At 33.2% G+C, this 24,151-nt stretch overlaps 1 protein-coding gene across 1 annotated transcript; it reads left to right on the top strand.

Annotated features, from left to right (window-relative positions):
• The first annotated feature begins 15,508 nt into the window (after positions 1–15,508).
• Positions 15,509–23,031, top strand: LOC134241782 (uncharacterized). The gene is made up of 10 exons (XM_062723800.1): positions 15,509–15,875; positions 16,183–16,260; positions 16,829–16,945; positions 17,300–17,392; positions 17,980–18,061; positions 18,861–19,015; positions 19,483–19,547; positions 20,967–21,058; positions 21,406–21,515; positions 22,589–23,031. The coding sequence occupies exons 1-10, from the start codon at positions 15,633–15,635 to the stop codon at positions 22,907–22,909; spliced, it is 1,356 nt and encodes a 451-aa protein (XP_062579784.1). The 5' UTR covers positions 15,509–15,632; the 3' UTR covers positions 22,910–23,031.
• Positions 23,032–24,151: the final 1,120 nt, after the last annotated feature.

Raw genomic sequence — 24,151 nt, 5'->3', positions numbered from 1 at the left:
ATCCCCTGAGCTGATACTTGAAGAGCACCTGCATATCGTGTACCCTAATCAACATAAGATGACAAGCTTTTTCATGGATCACACTTTCATACATTTTGGTTTCCGTAATGGTGATTGATGAGGTTTTCCATAAGATCCTTCTCTGCTTCATTCTCTCGTTATTATAATATGATATTCTGAAGTCTGCGCCTTTCATCCTGTCCTGTAAATCGTAATCATAATATGATATTCTGAAGTCCGTGCCTTTCATCCTGTCCTGTAAATCGTTATCATAATATGATATTCTGAAGTCCACTCCTTTCACAGATAACATTCATCCTGTCCTTTAGATGGCAATCATAATATGATATTCTGGAGTCCACTCCTATGACAGATGACGTTCATCCTGTCCTTTAGATCTTAATCACAATATGATATTCTGGAGTCCGCTCCGTTGACAGATGACGTTCATCCTGTCCTTTAGGTTTTCCTCGTACCTCTGTACGTCCTCGGGTGATATCCTTTTAGCGCTCTCCAGTATCGACTTGTGGACCTCCGCTCTCTCTTTCTTTGTTATGTACACACCTTTCTCAAACCGCTGCCACGCCTTCTTACGAGTGTACTTCTTCAACTTTATTAAGGCATACACTATGGCCTGCAATTATTCAAGCGTCATTTTTACCTGTTCTTATTATTTCAATGAAGCTAGTTTTAAAAGAAATTCAGATTGTCCTGTATTTCCCTTTTTGATTTTGAGCTTAATAACCATCTTTACACCAAGTTCTATATATGAGTGTGTAAATATATACTTGTCTATTTCCCAATTGAAAATTTCATTATGATTTAAGTTTTAGTGGAAAGACTAAACAATACTTATACTTATGCAACATAAACTTCTTACGTACATCAATAATACAATAGTTTGAATCCCTTACTGACAATGTAAAGTTATATCAGACATAACACCCACCTCTGGGATCCAAACATCCAGGACGTAGTTCCAGTCAGGGAACTCATCACTAGCAAACTTTGTCTCCTGTTTGTACCAAGCCAACATGGTGTTCAAAATGTCATCATGCTAAAAAGAAAACAAGATAGGAATAAATACATTTCTTTAAAGTATATGTATATCATATTTTGGTCAACATGGAAGCATAGTAAGAAAATGTTTTCTAAAATCATGAATAAGGAGCTTTGTTATTATTGCTTCACAATATCCAAAATTCTATACATTATGAGTTCATTATATCTAGTGAATTTCTAAATTATAAAGTTTTCATGACAAAATTAAATGTAGGTTATCAACTCAGTATTGATTTGACTACAGACTGAATAGGAAAAGGAAGCTGTCCATGAATTTACATGAGAACAAAAACGGATTTAGTGCCAAAACATTAAACTTTGATACCACCTTAACTTAATAAACCTACAGTATCATAGAACCCACCTGGTCCTCGTCAGCGATTGGTCCAAACCCCGGGTTCTTAAGGCCATCCCTCGCCTTAGATAGACCGTATCTATAGGTGGTGTGTTTCTCACTCTTCTTCTTCTCCCGGAGGATATCTAGCAGATATTGCTACAAAAATAGCATCAAAGTACAATGTAGTACTTTCTAAGGATATCTAGCAGATATTGCTAAAATAAATAACATCAAAGTAGTACTCTCTAAGGATATCTAGCAGATATTGCTACAAAAAATAACATCAAAGTACAATGTAGTACTTTCTAAGGATATCCAGCAGATATTGCTATAAAAATAACATCAAAGTACAATGTAGTACTTTCTAAGGATATCTAGCAGATATTGCTACAAAATATTTACATCAATAACTCCCTAATGATGTCTAACTATAACTTTCTTAAGATATCTAGCAGATATTGCTACAAAATATTTAAGATATAAAACAGATATTTATACAACTTTTCAAAATGCTACACATGAACTCTTTTATGAAATACTAGCGTTCCTGCAAGATTTACACCTTACTTTCATACTATTAAGAATTAAAACACATTAATACCTATAAATTAAGCTATCCAGCAGACTTAAACACTTAGGATATAAGTAAATAAATGATGGCATTGTGGGTTTGATTCACTACAAGCTTTACTGAGTTTTACATCACTAACCACTGCTTGAAAAAACACCTTTACAAAACTTTACGTCAAAAGTAAATTTGATTAAAGATACAGAGAATATCAAGGTTACCTTTGTATTAACTTTAATTCAAGTAAAGATGCAAAGATGATCTTTACAATACTAAAATGTATTTAAATTACATCTTTCATATTTACTGAACTGTAAATTTAACATTTTTATATCTCTTAAATTTGAGAAAACAAGTTGATCTTTGACTGAGGATGCAAAGACCTTCTTTACAATACTTAAATATTTTCAGATATCGTCTTTCATATTTACGGAAAAGTAAATTGAATATTTTCAATCTCTTAAAATCGAGAAAAGATGTCCACTTTTGACCAAGGATGCAAAGATCATCTTTACAATACTTATTTGTAATTAAAGTATACCTCTCATATTTACGGAACAGTAAATCGTTATTAAAGTATACCTTTCATATTTACAGAACAGTAAATTTGATTAAAATTAATATAAGGTATTTATCTAGGTAGGCCTTGTTCATGAGTATAATTCTTAATTATAAGTAATTTAATTTCACTTGATTCAAGCAATTTGATTGGCTGAATCATTCAAAGGAACATATAATATTTTTGGATAACATAACTTGCCTACGTCACAATTAGTTACGTAAAAAATATATTACTACGCTTGACTTTAATTTTAAAATAATGTTCAATTTGAAGTCTTTTTCAGGAGGAAATATTGTCTCATTGTCTACACTGGAATTAAAGCTAATGAATCTAATTTCAACTTATGCTATCTGATATAACAAATTTAAAACTTGGGTCAGTTTATGCTTTTTTATAAACCGCTTCGCGGTTTATAAAGCGTAAACTGCCCCAAGTTATGTTATATCGGATAACATAAGTTGAAATTAGCTTCAATCCTTTAATATTCTGTATGTGTTGAATTGAATATAAATTTGTCAAGTTTGTAACCTCTTCTTCAAAACGCTAAAAATAAGACAGAAGAACATATTTTTAATAAACAAGTCTGTTTATTTCAGAATCATCATTCAAAAAGAAAGAATTTAACAATGTAAGGATGAACAATGAATACCATTATATAAAAAATGCTTTAAAAAACTATACACGTTGAGATGGAAATATACTTACAATTATGATGTATGATAGCAAGTTACCATCTATTTATAGTCACACGTGTACATATATTTAAAGTGGTTACAAACTGTATGAAATAACAATAACATTCGCCCATTAACTCTATATGCTACTTCAAACACAAACTTGAAAAAAATAACCTACATATTGTTGTTGTTACATATTGAAGCCAAACTTGTTTTAAAACCAGCATATTATCCAAATATCAATTAACAAAGAGCAGCATAAACAACAATTAAACCTCTTACATTTGCTTATGTACACAATAAGTACCCTGTGCAAATATGTAAAAAGAGAATATTAACTTCATGAAGCAGTACCACTTGTGTGAATACCCTACAAAAATGTAAAAAATAAAAGCAAATGTGTAAATATAAATGTGCAAAAATAGTACCATGTGCTCCTTCGAAACGTGTGTGTTTGACTTCACGAAGCAGTACCACTTGTGTGAATACCCTACAAAAATGTAAAAAAAAAAAAAAGAAAAATGAATGTGTAAAAATAAAGTGCAAAAAAGTACCATGTGCTCCATGTGTCAAGCTTCACACATCGAAACGTGTGTGTCTGACTTCACGAAGCAGTACCACTTGTGTAAATACCCTACAAAAATGTAAAAAGAAAAATGAATGTGTAAAAATAAAGTGCAAAAAAGTACCATGTGCTCCATGTGTCAAGCTTCACACATCGAAACGTGTGTGTCTGACTTCACGAAGCAGTACCACTTGTGTAAATACCCTACAAAAATGAAAAAAGAAAAATGAATGTGTAAAAATAATGTGTAAAAAAAAGTACCATGTGCTCCATGTGTCAAGCTTCACACATCGAAACGTGTGTGTCTGACTTCACGAAGCAGTACCACTTGTGTAAATACCCTACAAAAATGTAAAAAGAAAAATGAATGTGTAAAAATAATGTGTAAAAAAAAAGTACCATGTGCTCCATGTGTCAAGCTTCACACATCGAAACGTGTGTGTCTGACTTCACGAAGCAGTACCACTTGTGTAAATACCCTACAAAAATGTAAAAAGAAAAATGAATGTGTAAAAATTATGTGTAAAAAAAAAGTACCATGTGCTCCTTCGAAACGTGTGTGTCTGACTTCACGAAGCAGTACCACTTGTGTAAATACCCTACAAAAATGAAAAAAGAAAATTGAATGTGTAAAAATAATGTGTAAAAAAAAAGTACCATGTGCTCCATGTGTCCAGATTCACACAAATGAAATATCGATGTATTCGGTCATTGTCAAAGTAACAAAATTAAACTCATAAAATATATGCAAATTTAAAACTATTAAATTCATAAAATGCAAACAACTTTTCAATTTGATTTCATTCACAAATCCACCTTATTACATTCAAGCATGACAAAATTCAAGCATTCAACAGAGAAACCTTTCTCGTGGCATAACAACAATAACATTTTTGCCTCTTATTTCATCAAATGCATACACAAATTTTGCTTTGATTCGTTGAACTGGAATATATGTAGATGGCCCTTCTGCATCAAATATGTTGCTGTGCCATGCTTCCACAGGCTTTCCATAGTGCTTGAAAGTTCTTTCATCAGGTTTTGAAAACCACTGGACGCGGGCTAACAAATGAACATAAGACTTTTCACCAACAATCACATTATGTACAATAAGTTTTTGTATTTGTCCAGGCCTTGGTGTAAGCTCCATATCATCAAATGCACATATATGTCCATCTTCCTTGTGCCAGTATGCAATGATCATAGATGATCTGCTGCTCCTTCCCATTTTGACACCAAGAACAGAACCAAAAATGTCTACATACTTAGCAGATCTACATGTGTCACAAACATGCATGTTTCTCATTTCTTCAGATGAATACAAAGTATTGTACATGTTTTTCAAAAATTCAACATCTCTCTCACTTAATGTGCAGTTTTTTAAAGTTGAAATCTTAATGCCATCAAATGAATCTATGGCCCAAAAAACTGAATCAATGGGTACATCTTTAGAACACATTTTCACAAAGTCATAATTTACACCTTTATTCATTTCATTTAATGTTCCCCTGTTTCTATCATCATACATGACATGGAGTTTTTGAAAATCAGTTCCAAAATTTTCCTCTGTACATTCAAAATCATTGCACAACAAATCTTCACAATAATTATATTTCAAAAATTTCCTCATTAGCTGTATCTCTACATCTCTTTTGTTTGTTGGAATAGAGCCCAAAACACCATTTTCACGTTCAAAACTAAACAGCCAAAATGAGTAGACAGGTCCAAAATCGTATAAACACTTGTTTAAATGTGAAAATTAGCGACATCAATCAACCAAACTTGTAAGAGATTTATTAGGACCCGACACTCCAAACCACACTTTAAGTAGATATGTTTTTTGCATAGAGCAGATTAATATCTGATTTGAATTATGCAAGTAGTTGTAGAGTGTTTCGGCTATTAAGAAGCCTCATCAGGGGTCACGGACATAAATCATGGTGTTTGTTTTAGGTGAGACCGGATTATCTCGTCACCTATATTCTTGTGTTTGCTGTAAGCAATGATTGGTTGAGAATTAAATAAAGTTTTGCATTCTGGATTTCTAAGAATGGTGTTCCAATATTTTAGAATTCGTTTTTTCAGTCCTTTAACGCAAGGGTTAAATTTAGTAACCAGTACTGTAGGGTTACGTAATGACTGTTCTTTAGTCTTTTTGATGATGAGTTTTGATCGGTTTGTGTTGACCGTTTCCTTGATAATAGGATCAATTTCCGAAGTAGAGTAGCCTCGCTTTGATAAGTGCGTCTTGAAGTCATTAAGTGTTGCATGTAATATTTCAGGGTCAGAGGTGTTTCTTGCATGTCTAATGCATTCTCCTTTAATGAATCCCTTAAACACAGCTGGGCTATGAGCGCTCTGTCTGTGTAGATACTGAAAATTATTTGTTGGTTTGATAAACGACTTGATATCAAGTTTGTTAAAATTTTGAAATTTCTGTCCTTTATAAATTGTAGTATCAAGGAAGTTGACAGCAGATGGAGAAATTTCAAATGTAAATCTGAGATGCTTGTGACAGTGATTGCCGATATTAAAGAATTCTTCTATCTCTGATTGCGTTCCATTGAATATTATGAAACCGTCATCACGGTATCTGCCGTGGAAGACAATTTTGCTGGCATGACGAAATTGTGCCATTATATGCTTTGTGATATGATACATTCTGATGTCACAGATCTCTGGACTGGGGACTGCCCCCATACTTGCTCCTATTATTTGTTTGTAATATTTTCCGTCGAATTCAAAGTAATTGTTTTCCAAGACGCATTTCAGTAAGAAGTTTAGATCCTCAGGGTCCGGATATGGAATGTCTAATTGCGTTTTATTGGCCTGTGTGTAAGCCTCATTTACTGATGAGAGAAGTTCGTTGAATTCCATGTTTGTGTACATGCTCGTCACATCATAAGTAATTAATAATGCGTTTGTTGGCAATGTGAGGCCTTCGATTTTGGTGATAAAGTCCGTAGTGTCTTTGATATAAGTTGATTGTTTTTGTACAATGGGTACAAGAAAGTAATCGCAATATTGTCCTATTTTCCTCGTTGGCGTATCGCATTGCGAGATAATTGGTCTACCAGGTGGTAATTTCCTAATGCTGCACTGACCGTTTATTAGAGCATTGTAAATGTTTGCTGGTATTTTGTGGGTTTTCGGTAAGAGGTACAAATGCCCACATTTGAGTGAAGGTTTTTTGTCATTAAGAAATCTGTAAGTTTCTTTGTCCAGTGACCCATTTGAATGCATTGCGGCAAGTTTATTTTGAATGTTTTCATGCAGTTTGAGCATGTTGGGTTCAGATACTTGCATATAGTGTTTAGATTGCAGTTGGCTTTGTGCTTCTAAGACATACTGGTCTTTGCTCATGATGACAATTGTGTTGCTTTTATCTGCTTTTTTAATAACAATGTTGTTGTTATTTTTAAGAGATAAAATAGCTTCTCTTTCAGCATTTGAGATGTTTGATCTCTTTTTTGCAATTTCCAAAGAGGAAAGTTCCAATTTTGTTTTATCTATATATTCCTCGAGTTCGCTGCATGTAAATGGCGGTTTGTAGCCAGATTTTGTGTTAAAGGGGTGAATGGCATTGTCGTCTCTTGTATCAAAGTGGAATTTGCATCTGAGTTTCCTGGCAAATTCTTCAAAATCTTTGAGCAGCAGGCTTTTAGCATTGTCGCTTTTAGGCGTTGGAATAAATTTTAAGCCTTTGCTTAGAACTGAGAGTTCATGTTGGGATAAGTTGTATCTTGATAGATTTAGAACAAACTTTCCCCCTGTGGCCGTAGTTTCCTTGCAGTGAGCTTTAACTCCCCGTAAATAATTACGAATGCGTTTAGCATTTTTGCTTTGTTTACTCCGTCTATTTATTCGTCGAGCCATTCAAATAGAGGAGCAGTTGGTGGTAAATATATTGTATATAGCGAGGCGCTATAGATCAACAATGAGTATTTCGATGAGATAATGAATCCGTCTAATTATCAATAAGTGTTGATAGATTAGAGGATAAGAAGAGTATGTGGCTATAAGAAACCGATAGTCAGATTCCGATGATTCGTTATGGTCACGTGCAAGGGGCGGTGTTTGTTTAAGAGCTGGTCCAATGGGTGGCTAATGCACACCAATTTTATAGTAATTAAATCCTGTGGATCTTAAACCGTCTGATATACATAGTGTCATAAAATGAGGCTAAAATAAAGATCCGTCTTAATATCATATGATGATAATAAGAGGATTAATATTTCACATGACTGTCCAAATCCTGAATGAATTCTTCCTGGTTTAAGCTGATCTGGTCCTTTAATATATCCTAGTATTCACAATCTGATATTCTCGTGGTTTTCTTGCATTGGTACAAAGTAATTGAATGAAGGGCACTACTGTATGTGTATACTTGAGCAAGCCGAAGTATTTGATTATAAGAGAAGCGTAAAAGACGATCTTTGAAGTAGCAGTTCAATCCTTTACAAGCATGTGCTGATTTGGTAAAGGAAGTGCTGGTAATAAAATGTCTTAGAGGACAATAGAAGCAAAGAGTGTGGCCGGATTGTTGGATGACCAAATAAACCACACAAGTCGATCGCTGTCCAAGGGAGGGCGATGCACGGGATGATGCCGGTGGGACATTGTCCCTAGTCAAAGTGTGAAAATTAGCGACATCAATCAACCAAACTTGTAAGAGATTTATTAGGACCCGACACTCCAAACCACACTTTAAGTAGATATGTTTTTTGCATAGAGCAGATTAATATCTGATTTGAATTATGCAAGTAGTTGTAGAGTGTTTCGGCTATTAAGAAGCCTCATCAGGGGTCACGGACATAAATCATGGTGTTTGTTTTAGGTGAGACCGGATTATCTCGTCACCTATATTCTTGTGTTTGCTGTAAGCAATGATTGGTTGAGAATTAAATAAAGTTTTGCATTCTGGATTTCTAAGAATGGTGTTCCAATATTTTAGAATTCGTTTTTTCAGTCCTTTAACGCAAGGGTTAAATTTAGTAACCAGTACTGTAGGGTTACGTAATGACTGTTCTTTAGTCTTTTTGATGATGAGTTTTGATCGGTTTGTGTTGACCGTTTCCTTGATAATAGGATCAATTTCCGAAGTAGAGTAGCCTCGCTTTGATAAGTGCGTCTTGAAGTCATTAAGTGTTGCATGTAATATTTCAGGGTCAGAGGTGTTTCTTGCATGTCTAATGCATTCTCCTTTAATGAATCCCTTAAACACAGCTGGGCTATGAGCGCTCTGTCTGTGTAGATACTGAAAATTATTTGTTGGTTTGATAAACGACTTGATATCAAGTTTGTTAAAATTTTGAAATTTCTGTCCTTTATAAATTGTAGTATCAAGGAAGTTGACAGCAGATGGAGAAATTTCAAATGTAAATCTGAGATGCTTGTGACAGTGATTGCCGATATTAAAGAATTCTTCTATCTCTGATTGCGTTCCATTGAATATTATGAAACCGTCATCACGGTATCTGCCGTGGAAGACAATTTTGCTGGCATGACGAAATTGTGCCATTATATGCTTTGTGATATGATACATTCTGATGTCACAGATCTCTGGACTGGGGACTGCCCCCATACTTGCTCCTATTATTTGTTTGTAATATTTTCCGTCGAATTCAAAGTAATTGTTTTCCAAGACGCATTTCAGTAAGAAGTTTAGATCCTCAGGGTCCGGATATGGAATGTCTAATTGCGTTTTATTGGCCTGTGTGTAAGCCTCATTTACTGATGAGAGAAGTTCGTTGAATTCCATGTTTGTGTACATGCTCGTCACATCATAAGTAATTAATAATGCGTTTGTTGGCAATGTGAGGCCTTCGATTTTGGTGATAAAGTCCGTAGTGTCTTTGATATAAGTTGATTGTTTTTGTACAATGGGTACAAGAAAGTAATCGCAATATTGTCCTATTTTCCTCGTTGGCGTATCGCATTGCGAGATAATTGGTCTACCAGGTGGTAATTTCCTAATGCTGCACTGACCGTTTATTAGAGCATTGTAAATGTTTGCTGGTATTTTGTGGGTTTTCGGTAAGAGGTACAAATGCCCACATTTGAGTGAAGGTTTTTTGTCATTAAGAAATCTGTAAGTTTCTTTGTCCAGTGACCCATTTGAATGCATTGCGGCAAGTTTATTTTGAATGTTTTCATGCAGTTTGAGCATGTTGGGTTCAGATACTTGCATATAGTGTTTAGATTGCAGTTGGCTTTGTGCTTCTAAGACATACTGGTCTTTGCTCATGATGACAATTGTGTTGCTTTTATCTGCTTTTTTAATAACAATGTTGTTGTTATTTTTAAGAGATAAAATAGCTTCTCTTTCAGCATTTGAGATGTTTGATCTCTTTTTTGCAATTTCCAAAGAGGAAAGTTCCAATTTTGTTTTATCTATATATTCCTCGAGTTCGCTGCATGTAAATGGCGGTTTGTAGCCAGATTTTGTGTTAAAGGGGTGAATGGCATTGTCGTCTCTTGTATCAAAGTGGAATTTGCATCTGAGTTTCCTGGCAAATTCTTCAAAATCTTTGAGCAGCAGGCTTTTAGCATTGTCGCTTTTAGGCGTTGGAATAAATTTTAAGCCTTTGCTTAGAACTGAGAGTTCATGTTGGGATAAGTTGTATCTTGATAGATTTAGAACAAACTTTCCCCCTGTGGCCGTAGTTTCCTTGCAGTGAGCTTTAACTCCCCGTAAATAATTACGAATGCGTTTAGCATTTTTGCTTTGTTTACTCCGTCTATTTATTCGTCGAGCCATTCAAATAGAGGAGCAGTTGGTGGTAAATATATTGTATATAGCGAGGCGCTATAGATCAACAATGAGTATTTCGATGAGATAATGAATCCGTCTAATTATCAATAAGTGTTGATAGATTAGAGGATAAGAAGAGTATGTGGCTATAAGAAACCGATAGTCAGATTCCGATGATTCGTTATGGTCACGTGCAAGGGGCGGTGTTTGTTTAAGAGCTGGTCCCATGGGTGGCTAATGCACACCAATTTTATAGTAATTAAATCCTGTGGATCTTAAACCGTCTGATATACATAGCGTCATAAAATGAGGCTAAAATAAAGATCCGTCTTAATATCATATGATGATAATAAGAGGATTAATATTTCACATGACTGTCCAAATCCTGAATGAATTCTTCCTGGTTTAAGCTGATCTGGTCCTTTAATATATCCTAGTATTCACAATCTGATATTCTCGTGGTTTTCTTGCATTGGTACAAAGTAATTGAATGAAGGGCACTACTGTATGTGTATACTTGAGCAAGCCGAAGTATTTGATTATAAGAGAAGCGTAAAAGACGATCTTTGAAGTAGCAGTTCAATCCTTTACAAGCATGTGCTGATTTGGTAAAGGAAGTGCTGGTAATAAAATGTCTTAGAGGACAATAGAAGCAAAGAGTGTGGCCGGATTGTTGGATGACCAAATAAACCACACAAGTCGATCGCTGTCCAAGGGAGGGCGATGCACGGGATGATGCCGGTGGGACATTGTCCCTAGTCAAAGTGTGAAAATTAGCGACATCAATCAACCAAACTTGTAAGAGATTTATTAGGACCCGACACTCCAAACCACACTTTAAGTAGATATGTTTTTTGCATAGAGCAGATTAATATCTGATTTGAATTATGCAAGTAGTTGTAGAGTGTTTCGGCTATTAAGAAGCCTCATCAGGGGTCACGGACATAAATCATGGTGTTTGTTTTAGGTGAGACCGGATTATCTCGTCACCTATATTCTTGTGTTTGCTGTAAGCAATGATTGGTTGAGAATTAAATAAAGTTTTGCATTCTGGATTTCTAAGAATGGTGTTCCAATATTGTGAAAATTAGCGACATCAATCAACCAAACTTGTAAGAGATTTATTAGGACCCGACACTCCAAACCACACTTTAAGTAGATATGTTTTTTGCATAGAGCAGATTAATATCTGATTTGAATTATGCAAGTAGTTGTAGAGTGTTTCGGCTATTAAGAAGCCTCATCAGGGGTCACGGACATAAATCATGGTGTTTGTTTTAGGTGAGACCGGATTATCTCGTCACCTATATTCTTGTGTTTGCTGTAAGCAATGATTGGTTGAGAATTAAATAAAGTTTTGCATTCTGGATTTCTAAGAATGGTGTTCCAATATTTTAGAATTCGTTTTATAATATAATAATATAATGGCACAATTTCGTCATGCCAGCAAAATTGTCTTCCACGGCAGATACCGTGATGACGGTTTCATAATATTCAATGGAACGCAACCAGAGATAGAAGAATTCTTTAATATCGGCAATCACTGTCACAAGCATCTCAGATTTACATTTGAAATTTCTCCATCTGCTGTCAACTTCCTTGATACTACAATTTATAAAGGACAGAAATTTCAAAATTTTAACAAACTTGATATCAAGTCGTTTATCAAACCAACAAATAATTTTCAGTATCTACACAGACAGAGCGCTCATAGCCCAGCTGTGTTTAAAGGATTCATTAAAGGAGAATGCATTAGACATGCAAGAAACACCACTGACCCTGAAATATTACATGCAACACTTAATGACTTCAAGACGCACTTATCAAAGCGAGGCTACTCTACTTCGGAAATTGATCCTATTATCAAGGAAACGGTCAACACAAACCGATCAAAACTCATCATCAAAAAGACTAAAGAACAGTCATTACGTAACCCTACAGTACTGGTTACTAAATTTAACCCTTGCGTTAAAGGACTGAAAAAACGAATTCTAAAATATTGGAACACCATTCTTAGAAATCCAGAATGCAAAACTTTATTTCTCAACCAATCATTGCTTACAGCAAACACAAGAATATAGGTGACGAGATAATCCGGTCTCACCTAAAACAAACACCATGATTTATGTCCGTGACCCCTGATGAGGCTTCTTAATAGCCGAAACACTCTACAACTACTTGCATAATTCAAATCAAATATTAATCTGCTCTATGCAAAAAACATATCTACTTAAAGTGTGGTTTGGAGTGTCGGGTCCTAATAAATCTCTTACAAGTTTGGTTGATTGATGTCGCTAATTTTCACAATTGGAACACCATTCTTAGAAATCCAGAATGCAAAACTTTATTTCTCAACCAATCATTGCTTACAGCAAACACAAGAATATAGGTGACGAGATAATCCGGTCTCACCTAAAACAAACACCATGATTTATGTCCGTGACCCCTGATGAGGCTTCTTAATAGCCGAAACACTCTACAACTACTTGCATAATTCAAATCAAATATTAATCTGCTCTATGCAAAAAACATATCTACTTAAAGTGTGGTTTGGAGTGTCGGGTCCTAATAAATCTCTTACAAGTTTGGTTGATTGATGTCGCTAATTTTCACACTAAATATCCAGGTACTGCCAAGTGCAGATGTCAGTGAGGTGTCACATTTGACCACACTGGGCTTTGCATTGGATAGCAGCAGGGACATTTTACACACAAGATAACAGCTTTACAGCAAAGATAAAGACCAGCAGGGAGTAACTTTGTTGTCCTAGACCTTGTATTTGTCTAATTCATTATAATGAGTCTCTCAGCATGTCAGTAGATGATCATTTCATTGTTCTTTAACTCTAAACACTTTTGCAATAGTTCTGTCTCTCCAATCTTTCTACCCCTTATCTCCTTTATCCAACAGAGCTCTCAATTACTGGGGAGAAACAGAGCTTTTCAGGCATCCACATCATAGCATTTATTGCATCCTGCTGCCAGAACAGCACTGCAGGGGGTGGGGGGTTATAATTTATGATATATAATTCTATGTATATTTGTATTAAAGTAAAATTTGTATACAACGAACAAACAATAAAAAGTTAAGATTTTTTTCATAAACTGATTAATTGAAATTCATATTCAATCAGGGAATATAATTCAAATTCATCATTAAAAAAAAAAAATAGTGATTTTCTAGTGTAAGTCATAAAATAGAGTTTGAAAGCCATTATAAAAAAATTTCCTAGATTCTCATCAATTTTTTTTTTTTAATCAGGGCGAGCAAGCGGCTTTAATTTCATTTTTTTTCTCCAGTTTTGCAGATTTATCCATGATACCCAAATGAAAGCCATAGTACATGTCCATTTATCTATTACTTCACTAATTTTTCACAACAAATTACCCTAAGGCTTTGTTTAATATGTATTAGTTATAGCAATTACCATATTTTTCAGCTGTCTTGATCATGCCGACATATGCAGGATTTCATTTAAACCAAAGTAAAATGTAAATGTTTACCGATCCCAATCAAAAATAAGACAATTAAAGAAAAAAGAAATTTAAAAAATCGAGGCGGAGTAAAAAATTGGGTCAGGTGGGAATGAGAATCTATGCATATTTTTAAAATGGTGTAATAATGACTAAAATGCATCATATTTAAGATTAAATTTTGTGTATTGGAACACAATTAATTATGTAATGACAACATGTGTGTATGGCAGGAACTACTTGTTAATAAGACGAACACATAACAGTAAGAACCAATAACGTACATGTAACATATTTCAGGAATGCATAGACATAACAATAATGATGAAAAAACAGTCATAACTATTATTTGGAATTAATTTTAATATAGAGTTCCTTCTACATGTAATGAGAAATATAACTCATCATTTATTTTTTATCTGATTAAAATGCTGGATCTGGGCAAACTTAAGTATTTTATTAGTATTTTTTGGGTGCACTAATTTATTTTGGTTTCAATATTGTTTGTCAAGATGTTTCTCAGACATTCTCTTCACACGAATCCATGACATGATATAGTGTATACTATATATCTTATTAGCCAAGTGCTTAAGTGTAAAAAATTGGTTCAAAGAATTAACTGGCCAAGGTGTTGAAAATATGAAATTAACTACATTATGTAGTTAAAAGAAATGAAATTTTTCCATCATTTTCAAATAGGTTAGATTTCACACATTTGACAGGTTAAGTTTCACCCCTGACTGAGTGATATTAATTATTATTTGAAATGTTCTACAATAAGACTCACATTACTGATATAATAATAAACACATTCATAATTTTAACAACATAATTATCAACAGTTTATAAATTCAAAGGACGTGGGGATTTTTGAAAAGAAATCCTGAAATAAATTTTGTACCCATTCCTTCTCAACCCCCCCCCCCCCCCCAGCAAATACAATCCATTAGCATGATTAGCCTACTGAAACTCAATTTTTACAAATTAACAGATTCATTTCAAGTTTAATAATTAATTATACATATGAGTTCACATTAAAAAATCCCCACTCTAACAGTCTAAGTAGAGTTTGACCCAGACCCCCCCCCCCCCCCCCCCCCCTCTTTCTTCTAATAAACTCAGTAATAATATTGTACATATAATGTTCTGTATATGTAAATAGTTATTTAAAACATTTATAAATTACTTACAGTTGATGTAGACAAGTGTTCAGGTTTTAATGCATGTATATGGAAGAACTTCTTTCAGAGACTTCGTCGTTCTTTGTTCTTGAATCTAGTCAATTAGTGTTTGAGCGGGCTTTTTTGTTTTCGTACTAAGTAAATTAATCGTTGTTGAATTCGCTGATATATCGGTGACTGTTTTGATAACTTTGATTTAAGCACATAAAAACACCTGACTTTAAATAAAAACATTTTAAAAATCCTTTTCTATTTAAAATATTGAACAAAAGGTTGTATTGAAAAGAAATTGACAGTAATATAACAATAAAATAAAAACGCGAACCAATAAACGAACGCCTGTTTGGTACTGCCAAATATGGAGAGAGATGCTGACAGCCAATCACAAGTCGGGATGGAAAGGCGCTCAGGCATAAATGCGGCCTATCACGAATTCAAAAGCAAGATGCGAAAATGGCCAGTGTGAACATGGACTACAGCGGCCCAGAACAAGATAACGAGAGTCAGGAGAGTTTACATTTAGCGTTAGAAGATACGGAAATCGAGTCCCTAGACTGTAGTGATATTGATAGCACGACAATCACCCCAGTGAAGAAGAAAAAGCGCCACCGGAGCCCGGGCGCCCTTAGACGTGTACGTGTCCTAAGGCCCCTCTCCCAAACAAGTGATGCTGCGTCGGAATCTGACTCAATTCTGGTAAGGCTACTGTTAATAAAAACTCTTGATAGTTTTGATTTCTTTTTTTTTTCTTAAATTCTTTTAATTTTAATGTTCATTTACATAGATCTCATATCTTTGTATATTTGTGTTAAGACAGCAAAAATAATACAGCCTTGGCTTATATTTATTTTCTATTGAGAAGTTGGGGCTCATTTTAATAACACCCCCCCCCCCCCCTCCTCCCGCTTTTTGATAAATTTTAAGCTAGTACAGTGTAGTATGAGACAGCTTTCATTAAATTTATTAACACATCATTAGCTTATTACTTTCATTTTATTACAAGAATGCTAAAGAAAAGCTTGTACAGAGTTCAAGGAACAAAGAATCTGAGCCTGAGCAGACTCCGTCAACTTCTGGCAAGGTAATGAACTAAAGATGTACCGGGTGAAAGTTTATCAATCCATTGAGGGAGTGGGCAAAATTTCAGTTCCCCAAGACCAGTACTATTTCTGAAGGCACAGCTGATGGAAATAGACCAGGTCAAGGGGAACTGAAATCTTATAACTCCCTCATTGATTCACTTTTTTAACTGTTTTGTTATACCAATTCACAAGTTTTTCGAAATTTGAGAATTACAAAGGACTGAATTAGCTTCCAGTGGGGGATAAGCTTACTCGACTAATGCAAGGAAATTAGTCCATTCATATATTATACATGTACCGATAAAAAGTAAAATCAAGAGATTTACAGATTACCAGGTATTAGCTTCTAAAGCAGAGATTCATATGTATGACTAAAGCATGGGGATTGATTTTAAAGGAATTATTCACATTTTACTACATAATTTTTATATCAGTAGAGGTATAATAAATATATATGTATATTTATATTGAGTGAATATTTTGTTTATGTAAAAAAAAATTGAATTAACTTCAGAAATGAAATTAGCAAAGAGGGTATGTCAATTAAAAAAAAAAAAATATGTTTAGAAATCAAGAGTGGCTGTTGTAAGGAGATCGCCAAGAAAAAAGAAAAGTGATGAGAGATCAATACTGCAAGACTCAGACAATGATACAGATGCTGACACTCAATCCCCCCCATGGGCAGTATGTACTCATTTCTTTTCTGGTTTGATTAACTTTAGCCTTAATTACATTCAGCATAGCATTTTCTTTGATAAATGAAATATTGCAATGCATTAAAAAACAAGTGTCATATTAGTTGGAATAGTACATATCTAAAACCAAAGTCCTAAATAAAAATTAAAAGAAAAAAATTCATTTAAAAAAGAAAATTACTCAAGTTATCAATTAATTATTACTTATACAGTTACTATGTCAGAACTTCTTTGATACTTTTATTTTTAAAGTTAATAAATTGTTAACAAAAACCTTAAATGTTTATGGAAGATTTGGCTCCAGTATTAATTGTTTCATAAGATATGTCTGTATGTGTCTTAGATGTCTAGCACCAGTGCTTTGAGAAGATCGCCAAGAAAGAAAACAAGCAAGTCATCCAGAGAAGCATCACAAAGAAATGTGGACAACATAAATGTAAATTGAATCTTATAAAAAGCTTTTTTCTAAAAGTCAAGTCAAATTTAAAAGGGCTATTTTAATAAGTATAAAGAAAATTAATTAATAACTACCATGTGCAATTTTTTAAAATTCATTATCAATTCAATTTCTTAGGATCATTTTGATTTAAGAAAGCATGCACTTTCAAAAACTTATTTTAGATATTAAAAAAGCTTTTTTCCCAGTTACTTGGGTTGGAAAAGAAATAGTATGGTTTTTTTTCTCCCAAGACAAAAATATGTTTTCCACTCGCATACTTGCTACCTAATATCTAACAACATCCCACAGAGGGTCACGTTAGAGGTCAAATTCTATCAACCAATCAAATTGTCTCTGGTAAAATCATCGGAAATTTGTTAACTTAATCGAAGGGAATAAGTTTAGAGTTGTTCCGAATTTGACCTCTGATGTGACCCTCAATGGGGTGTTGTTAGCTGTTAGTGTAGTGAGTATGCAAGCGGATCTAACATCTAATTTTAATCAGATAGTTACAAATGTACAGCCTTATTTCATTGAACATTTGCTAGTATAAATGTAAATATAATGCATCTTCTTTTGCACAGAAAACTCCTAGAGGTCCTCAAGTACCTACTCAGCCTGAAAACTCCTCAGAAACAGTTACTCCAAATCGTACCTTAAGTAAAGGTAAGATTGTATCTTGATTAATATAACTCTGTAACTAAATAAAGCAATATCCAAACTGCTAAATAGTTTTAAAATGTGGATTATGATTTTGGTAAAATTCAATAAATATATCAGTGCTCTTTTATATATTATAATATTACATTAATGTATAGAGAAAATCTTTAAAAATCTACTACTAAGGAATCTCTGGGTCAGAAAAGCTAAAATTACATGGAACATACTTGCATTTGGGTAGTGTAGATTCTTAAATATCCAAATCATGACCCCTGTGGTTTAGGTTAATTCGTATTACAAGGGGGAGGGGTCTGGTAAACAACAACATAGCCAACTTTACTTAGAAAAACAATGTGGTCCATTGGCCTCTTGTTTAAGAGTTGGTACAGATACTTGGGGGCTTTTAAGGTCTTAAAATTATGGTCATGGATGTTATCCTTTGAGAAAAATAGTGACATTTAGTTGTGATTTGGAAAAATATATTTATAACTTTTGTAAATGTACAATTAATTTTTTTCATTGGCAAGTCTTGACATATTTTACATTTATTCAGTCAGTTTCTTTTTAGCATACCTATTAGTTTTTTAACACATATTACTGAGTTGAGACATTTTTGTCTATTTGTTAAGTTTTTCTCAGGGAAATTTTCTTTTATGATAATGGGGAAAAGACATTTTACCATTGGAACCCCCCCCCCCCAAAAAAAAATGCATTGACACCTGATATGTTTTTGTTAATTCTGATTCAAATATTAATGAGATGTTTTTATCTATTTTCTGTTAAATCTTTGAATTTGGTAAAATAGGTATACAAGGACAATTAAAAGAAATGCAAGCAACTCAAAAAGAAATCCTCTCAACAATAAAGGTGGTAAGAAATGAAGTACGGGATCTGAAGAGGGAGTTCGAAAAAAGAAAGGAAGAAACAAAAGAGATCATCAGTGTACCAAACAGAATAAGGGTAAATGAATTTAAGTAAAATGAATCGTACTGAAATTAATGAACAAACTTAATTAATAAATTATACCATAAAAATAAATTATCCATATTCTAATTAATAAAGCCTAAAATAAAATGTTATTTGTTTGCAGCTGCCTACCGACCCACTAAAATTGCACCCTACCCAAACTTTTTTTAGCCATTTTGTAAAAATATTTTTTTTCTAAAAATATTCAGGATATTGAAATTGTTTCATTGTGAATTTTTGTCTTTATCAATCAGTAGTTTATACCAAAAGTGGAGCTTATTCATGTATAGTAGGCATATGAAAAACTTAATTTTATGCTATTTAACAAAAATTTGAAAACGTTTAGAAAAAGAAAAAAACTACCTACCTACCTACCCAGTCTAAGAATTATAGGTCGGCAACTGCAAACATAGAATTTTTTAAGCTTAGCCTAAATTATACATAATTATATTTTTACACAGAATAATGTAAAGGAATTTTACGCTTGTGGAGAGGACAGGGAATTAAAATGGGATTTCAAGAAAAGGTAAATTGTGACTTTTATTCTGTTGTTATCCAACCAGTATTTGTAGTTCACCTGAGCTTAAAGCTTAGGGAAGTTTACTGATCACCCCTCTATCTTGCTGTTTATAAACGTTCACATTTTGGACTTGTTTTTAAAAAAAACGCTCAAAAGACAGGGCCTTATTTCACTTAAATTATTATAATATTCAAAGGCATCTTTAGGTAAAATATTCACCATAATTCAATAAAGGTCCTTGACCTTTAGGAAGGAGAGGTAAACAAGATAAGCTTGATGTCATTATAGATCCCTCTTCTCAAGAATAATTGACCCAGAAGAGGTAAAAATTGAGGAGAAAGTGCATATTCTAAATTTTTCAGATCATGTCCCCAGGAATTAATTTAGGTCACAAAACTTAATCGAGGTGTATCATTTAAAATGAATTTTTTTTTAAATCTAAAAAACCACAGGCCCATAAAAGATGATGTTCATAACTTCATTTTAAACATTCTTGAGTTAGTCAATAGTGTAGTGTTTAGATTCTAAATTATTCAAATTATGGTCCTCAGGGGTACAGTTGTCACAGAGTATTAACATGTTGGGTATTTTGTAAAATAAAGAAAAAAATAAATAAGAAAAAAAAAGATCACTGAAAGTGAACAGCCAAGCAATAGTTTCCCATTTTTACCTGGAGTCATTTGCTGGTAGTGGGTGGAGGCTGTACTATTTAGGTTTACTAAGGGGGAGGGGGGCTCCTGATGAAGTGTCATATGCAGGGCCAAAGTGACCAAGATTAGCCCATTGGCCTCTTGAAAGTAAATTGAATTACCCGGAGTTATTTTTAAATGTATATTTATGCCCCCCTTCGAAGAAGGGAGGGCATATTGCTTTGCTGTTGTCTGTTGGTCGGTCCAATTAGTTTCCGTTCATTTTCTTCATAACCATTGCACATACTGAAATGAAATTTGGTATACAGGTATATCACATGAATATCGAAGTCAGCTGGTTTTGTTTTGGTTACTATCAGACAATAATTGACAGAGTTATGCCCCTTGAACTTAAAAAAAATTCCAATTTGCAGTTTCCACTCATTTTCTTTGGAGAGGTTGCACATATTGAAATGGAATAAAGTATACAGATTAGTCAGATGAATATCTAGGTCGAGTTTTGTTTTGGGTACGAAATCATCATTTTTGACAGAGTTATGCCCTTTTTGACTTAGTAACATTCCAATTTGTTGGGGAAGGGGGCATAAGTGTTTTACAAACATCTCTTGTTTTGTATTTCATTTCAAATTGGCTGGTTTCTTATCATTTTTCTTGCATTTTAAGTTTTTGCTAAAAATAAGTGTACTGCTAAAAAGATCTTTGAATTTGTATCACTGTTTGGTATCTGTGGATTGTTAACTACATTACTTATAAAGGATTTTATTTTTTTTCTAAGATACAATGATGAAGCAAACAACGAAATGACTGACTTCATAAAGAAAAGTGTCAAAGGAGTTGCACCAGATGTGTCGAATGAAGTTTTAGATAGTAAGCGTTGTGATCAATCTATTTGAATACATGTAACATTAATTTCGCATTAAAACATGTCATTCACATGAACATTATAAAAGTTAATTGTCTTTGATAATCTGATATGATATAATTAAAATGTTTATTATTCCTTTCTAAAATTGCCAAGTTGAAGTGTCATTTTTGTCCAATTTTGCCTCGCAGGCTATGCTGTACTTGTTTGTATTTACTTAAAAATACATTTCTTTTGGAAAATCATTTAGGTTCAAGCATCATTTGATATGAGTAAGCAGAGGGTTTATGAAGTAATCAAAAAAATTATTTTGCCATTATTATTTTTAAGAAATGAGAATTTTTTTTTACAGCTGCTGTGAAGCGATATTTTACTTCTAAAAAGGAAGGGGCCACCAGAAAAGCAAAGAATAAAGATCTACTTCATAGGCAGCGTCAGGCATCTTATGAAAGAAAAAATGAGGTATTAAATTATGAAACTCAATTTTATTTTAACAAAACCACTCAAAAGCTCCACCTGATACAAGCTTTATCATGATACAGTAAAAACAAATTCTGCTATTTCACAGTTTTTTTTTTCTCCAAAGTACTAGTACCGTTCCATTCCTATTAATCATCCGTTATAAATATCTAGAATCATTTAGAAAGTCCAAAATAATTTTAAGAAAGTAAATTGAATCTTCTCTATTGGATAACTCGTACATAAGTATTCCTTAGAGTGAATTATTTTTGGAACAATCCAATGATTATGTATGTCTGAAAGTGAAAGTTACCAACAACATTTGTTTTTGTCTATTCTCTAATTTCTTGGTGGAAAAATTTATCATCTTGCATGATTTGGGTGGATTATCCTATTTATTTTAAAGGAAAGCAAGACAATCTTAGTGATTCTGTATTGTAAATTTATTATAAAGAAAATGCATAAAATAACAAACCCCTTTTTTAAATTTCATAATACCTGGGGCGCTTCATAGGGATTACTGTATACATGGAAATTTTTGCCCTGTCCTCGATCAGACGAATTTAAAATGGGGCAAATTCACATAACACCTCACAACATCTTCAACAGAACTATGACTTGGCGAATTAAAACGGGGCAAAATTGTTCACAAGTTCAAAAGGGCGAAAATAACCCTGTATACAGCTGTAAAGTGGATAAAACAACAGCAATTTTTTTTATTAACATTTACTTGTTCTACTTATCCCACTATTTTAGAATTTTAATTCATTGATTTTAATACAAACTTTTTTTTCTAAGCAAGACTAAGTATTGACATTCCTGTAACAGATATCCAGTGATAGGTTTTATGCATTGTAGGCCCCTACGATCAGCTCAATTACTAAATCTTGACCCCTCTAATATTAAACCATATGTATTTTTTGTAAAAGGACACATCATTTTGTGGGAAAAATTACATTATGATAGATATGTATAGAAAAACTTAAAATACTTTAAAAATCTTAAAATATTACTAACAGTAACATAATTTATTTGTTCTGCCTTGAATTTAAAATTATATTTGTTATAATCCTCAGAAATTAAGACGAAGATTGGTTGCCACAGACAGAAAGAAGAATTGGCCAGAAGATAAGAGAGCATCAGTGAAAAAATTTTTAAGCCATAAACAGTCATACAAGTACATGTCCAGTGATGAAGAGGCAGCGGATGGCTTTATCTCACACCCATATTCTTGGGAAAGTGAGACATGGAAACATGTCAAGGACAGTTTGGATAAAAAATACTTGGAAACATGTCCACCAAGGAGCAAAAGACTAGTACAAAAACGAACAGCAGGTTCCACCAAAGAACAAGAAGCACCAGAACACGACGAGGAATTCAACTGGGTTTTCAAATAAACTATTACACTTGTAGCACTTTCTTGGTTTGATTGTTAGGCCATGCTTTGACTGCTGGATTTTGTCTACAAATCATTTTTTACATGTGTTTTGAAACTTTCTACCTTTTATTTTACAGTACTTAAATATTTGTAATAAAAAAAAATAATAACCTGATACACTGTTTATTGTTATATTTTGTCTATTGGACTGCTGATGAAGACAATAGGCTATATGGTTTAATATATAACACTATGAAATAATTTGTGCAGAGGAAAGATTAACTTTAATATATGTAAAAATTACATTTTGTTTAAGTAAAGGTGATTGAAATATACAATATGTTTACAATTGGTAAACTTTAAGTTTTATGCGAACAAAATACAATATTTTATGCCATGAAATGTTAAATTTACTGCCACTAATATACTTAAACTTTTATTTTACTGCAAACAAAATAATACATTTAATGCAATTAAATATCAAATTTACTTCTTTGTAAAGCCAAGAAAAAGTGGGACATTACATTATATTTAAGTAAAGTAAAGATGTAGTAAAGGTCACCTTTTAGAACTTTGACTTTTTTCAGTAAAGTCATTTAAAGATAATGTAAATTTTAAATTTACATTATCTTTACTGGCTTTGTAAAGCTATTTTTTCACGCAGTGAACATTGATAAACGTAATACAATCTACTTACCTTTACTTCACTGGATTTTAAAAACTTCACAAGACTCTCATTTCTCTCTTTAATCTTCTCATATCTGAAAAGGATACTTATTAAGAGCCAGTCCGCGAGAAAATCATGCAAAATTCAAAAAATCGTCCAAATGGAAGGTTGCAACTTGGGAATTTTTAGTGGCTTAAAATTTTCTACATAAAGGTAGAAGTCAGAATATCCACACAAAAATGTCGAACCCTGCATCTATTTTTAGTAACAGCTCATTTGCATATTTGTCGAAAATCACACAAAATTTAATGGAAAATGTATACAAATTGATCAAGTCAAAAAGTTACCTTTCGTCATCAGTTTATTTTCAAATTTTATTTTATTGTCAAAGTCATGGTCCAGTTAACACAATTAAGGAGAAAAAACTTAAATCAAATGAATATTTTATTTTTTACACATCTATTTATAGATCCTAAATAAATGAGTATGATTTTTTAGCCATTTTTAGATGCTCGTTTCTCTCAAGACCAAGGTTGAAATTAAATCAAATTAATTGCTACTTTAAGAATGATCTAAGGTCTACTCTGTATTAAA

Source organism: Saccostrea cucullata, unplaced genomic scaffold, assembly GCF_032062105.1.
Source record: "Saccostrea cucullata isolate Sc308-1 unplaced genomic scaffold, CSIRO_AGI_Scuc_v1 ctg2908, whole genome shotgun sequence".
Taxonomy (NCBI): Eukaryota; Metazoa; Mollusca; class Bivalvia; order Ostreida; family Ostreidae; genus Saccostrea; species Saccostrea cuccullata.
Note: the sequence above shows the minus strand (reverse complement) of the source record. Positions and strands in the feature narration are given on the sequence as shown.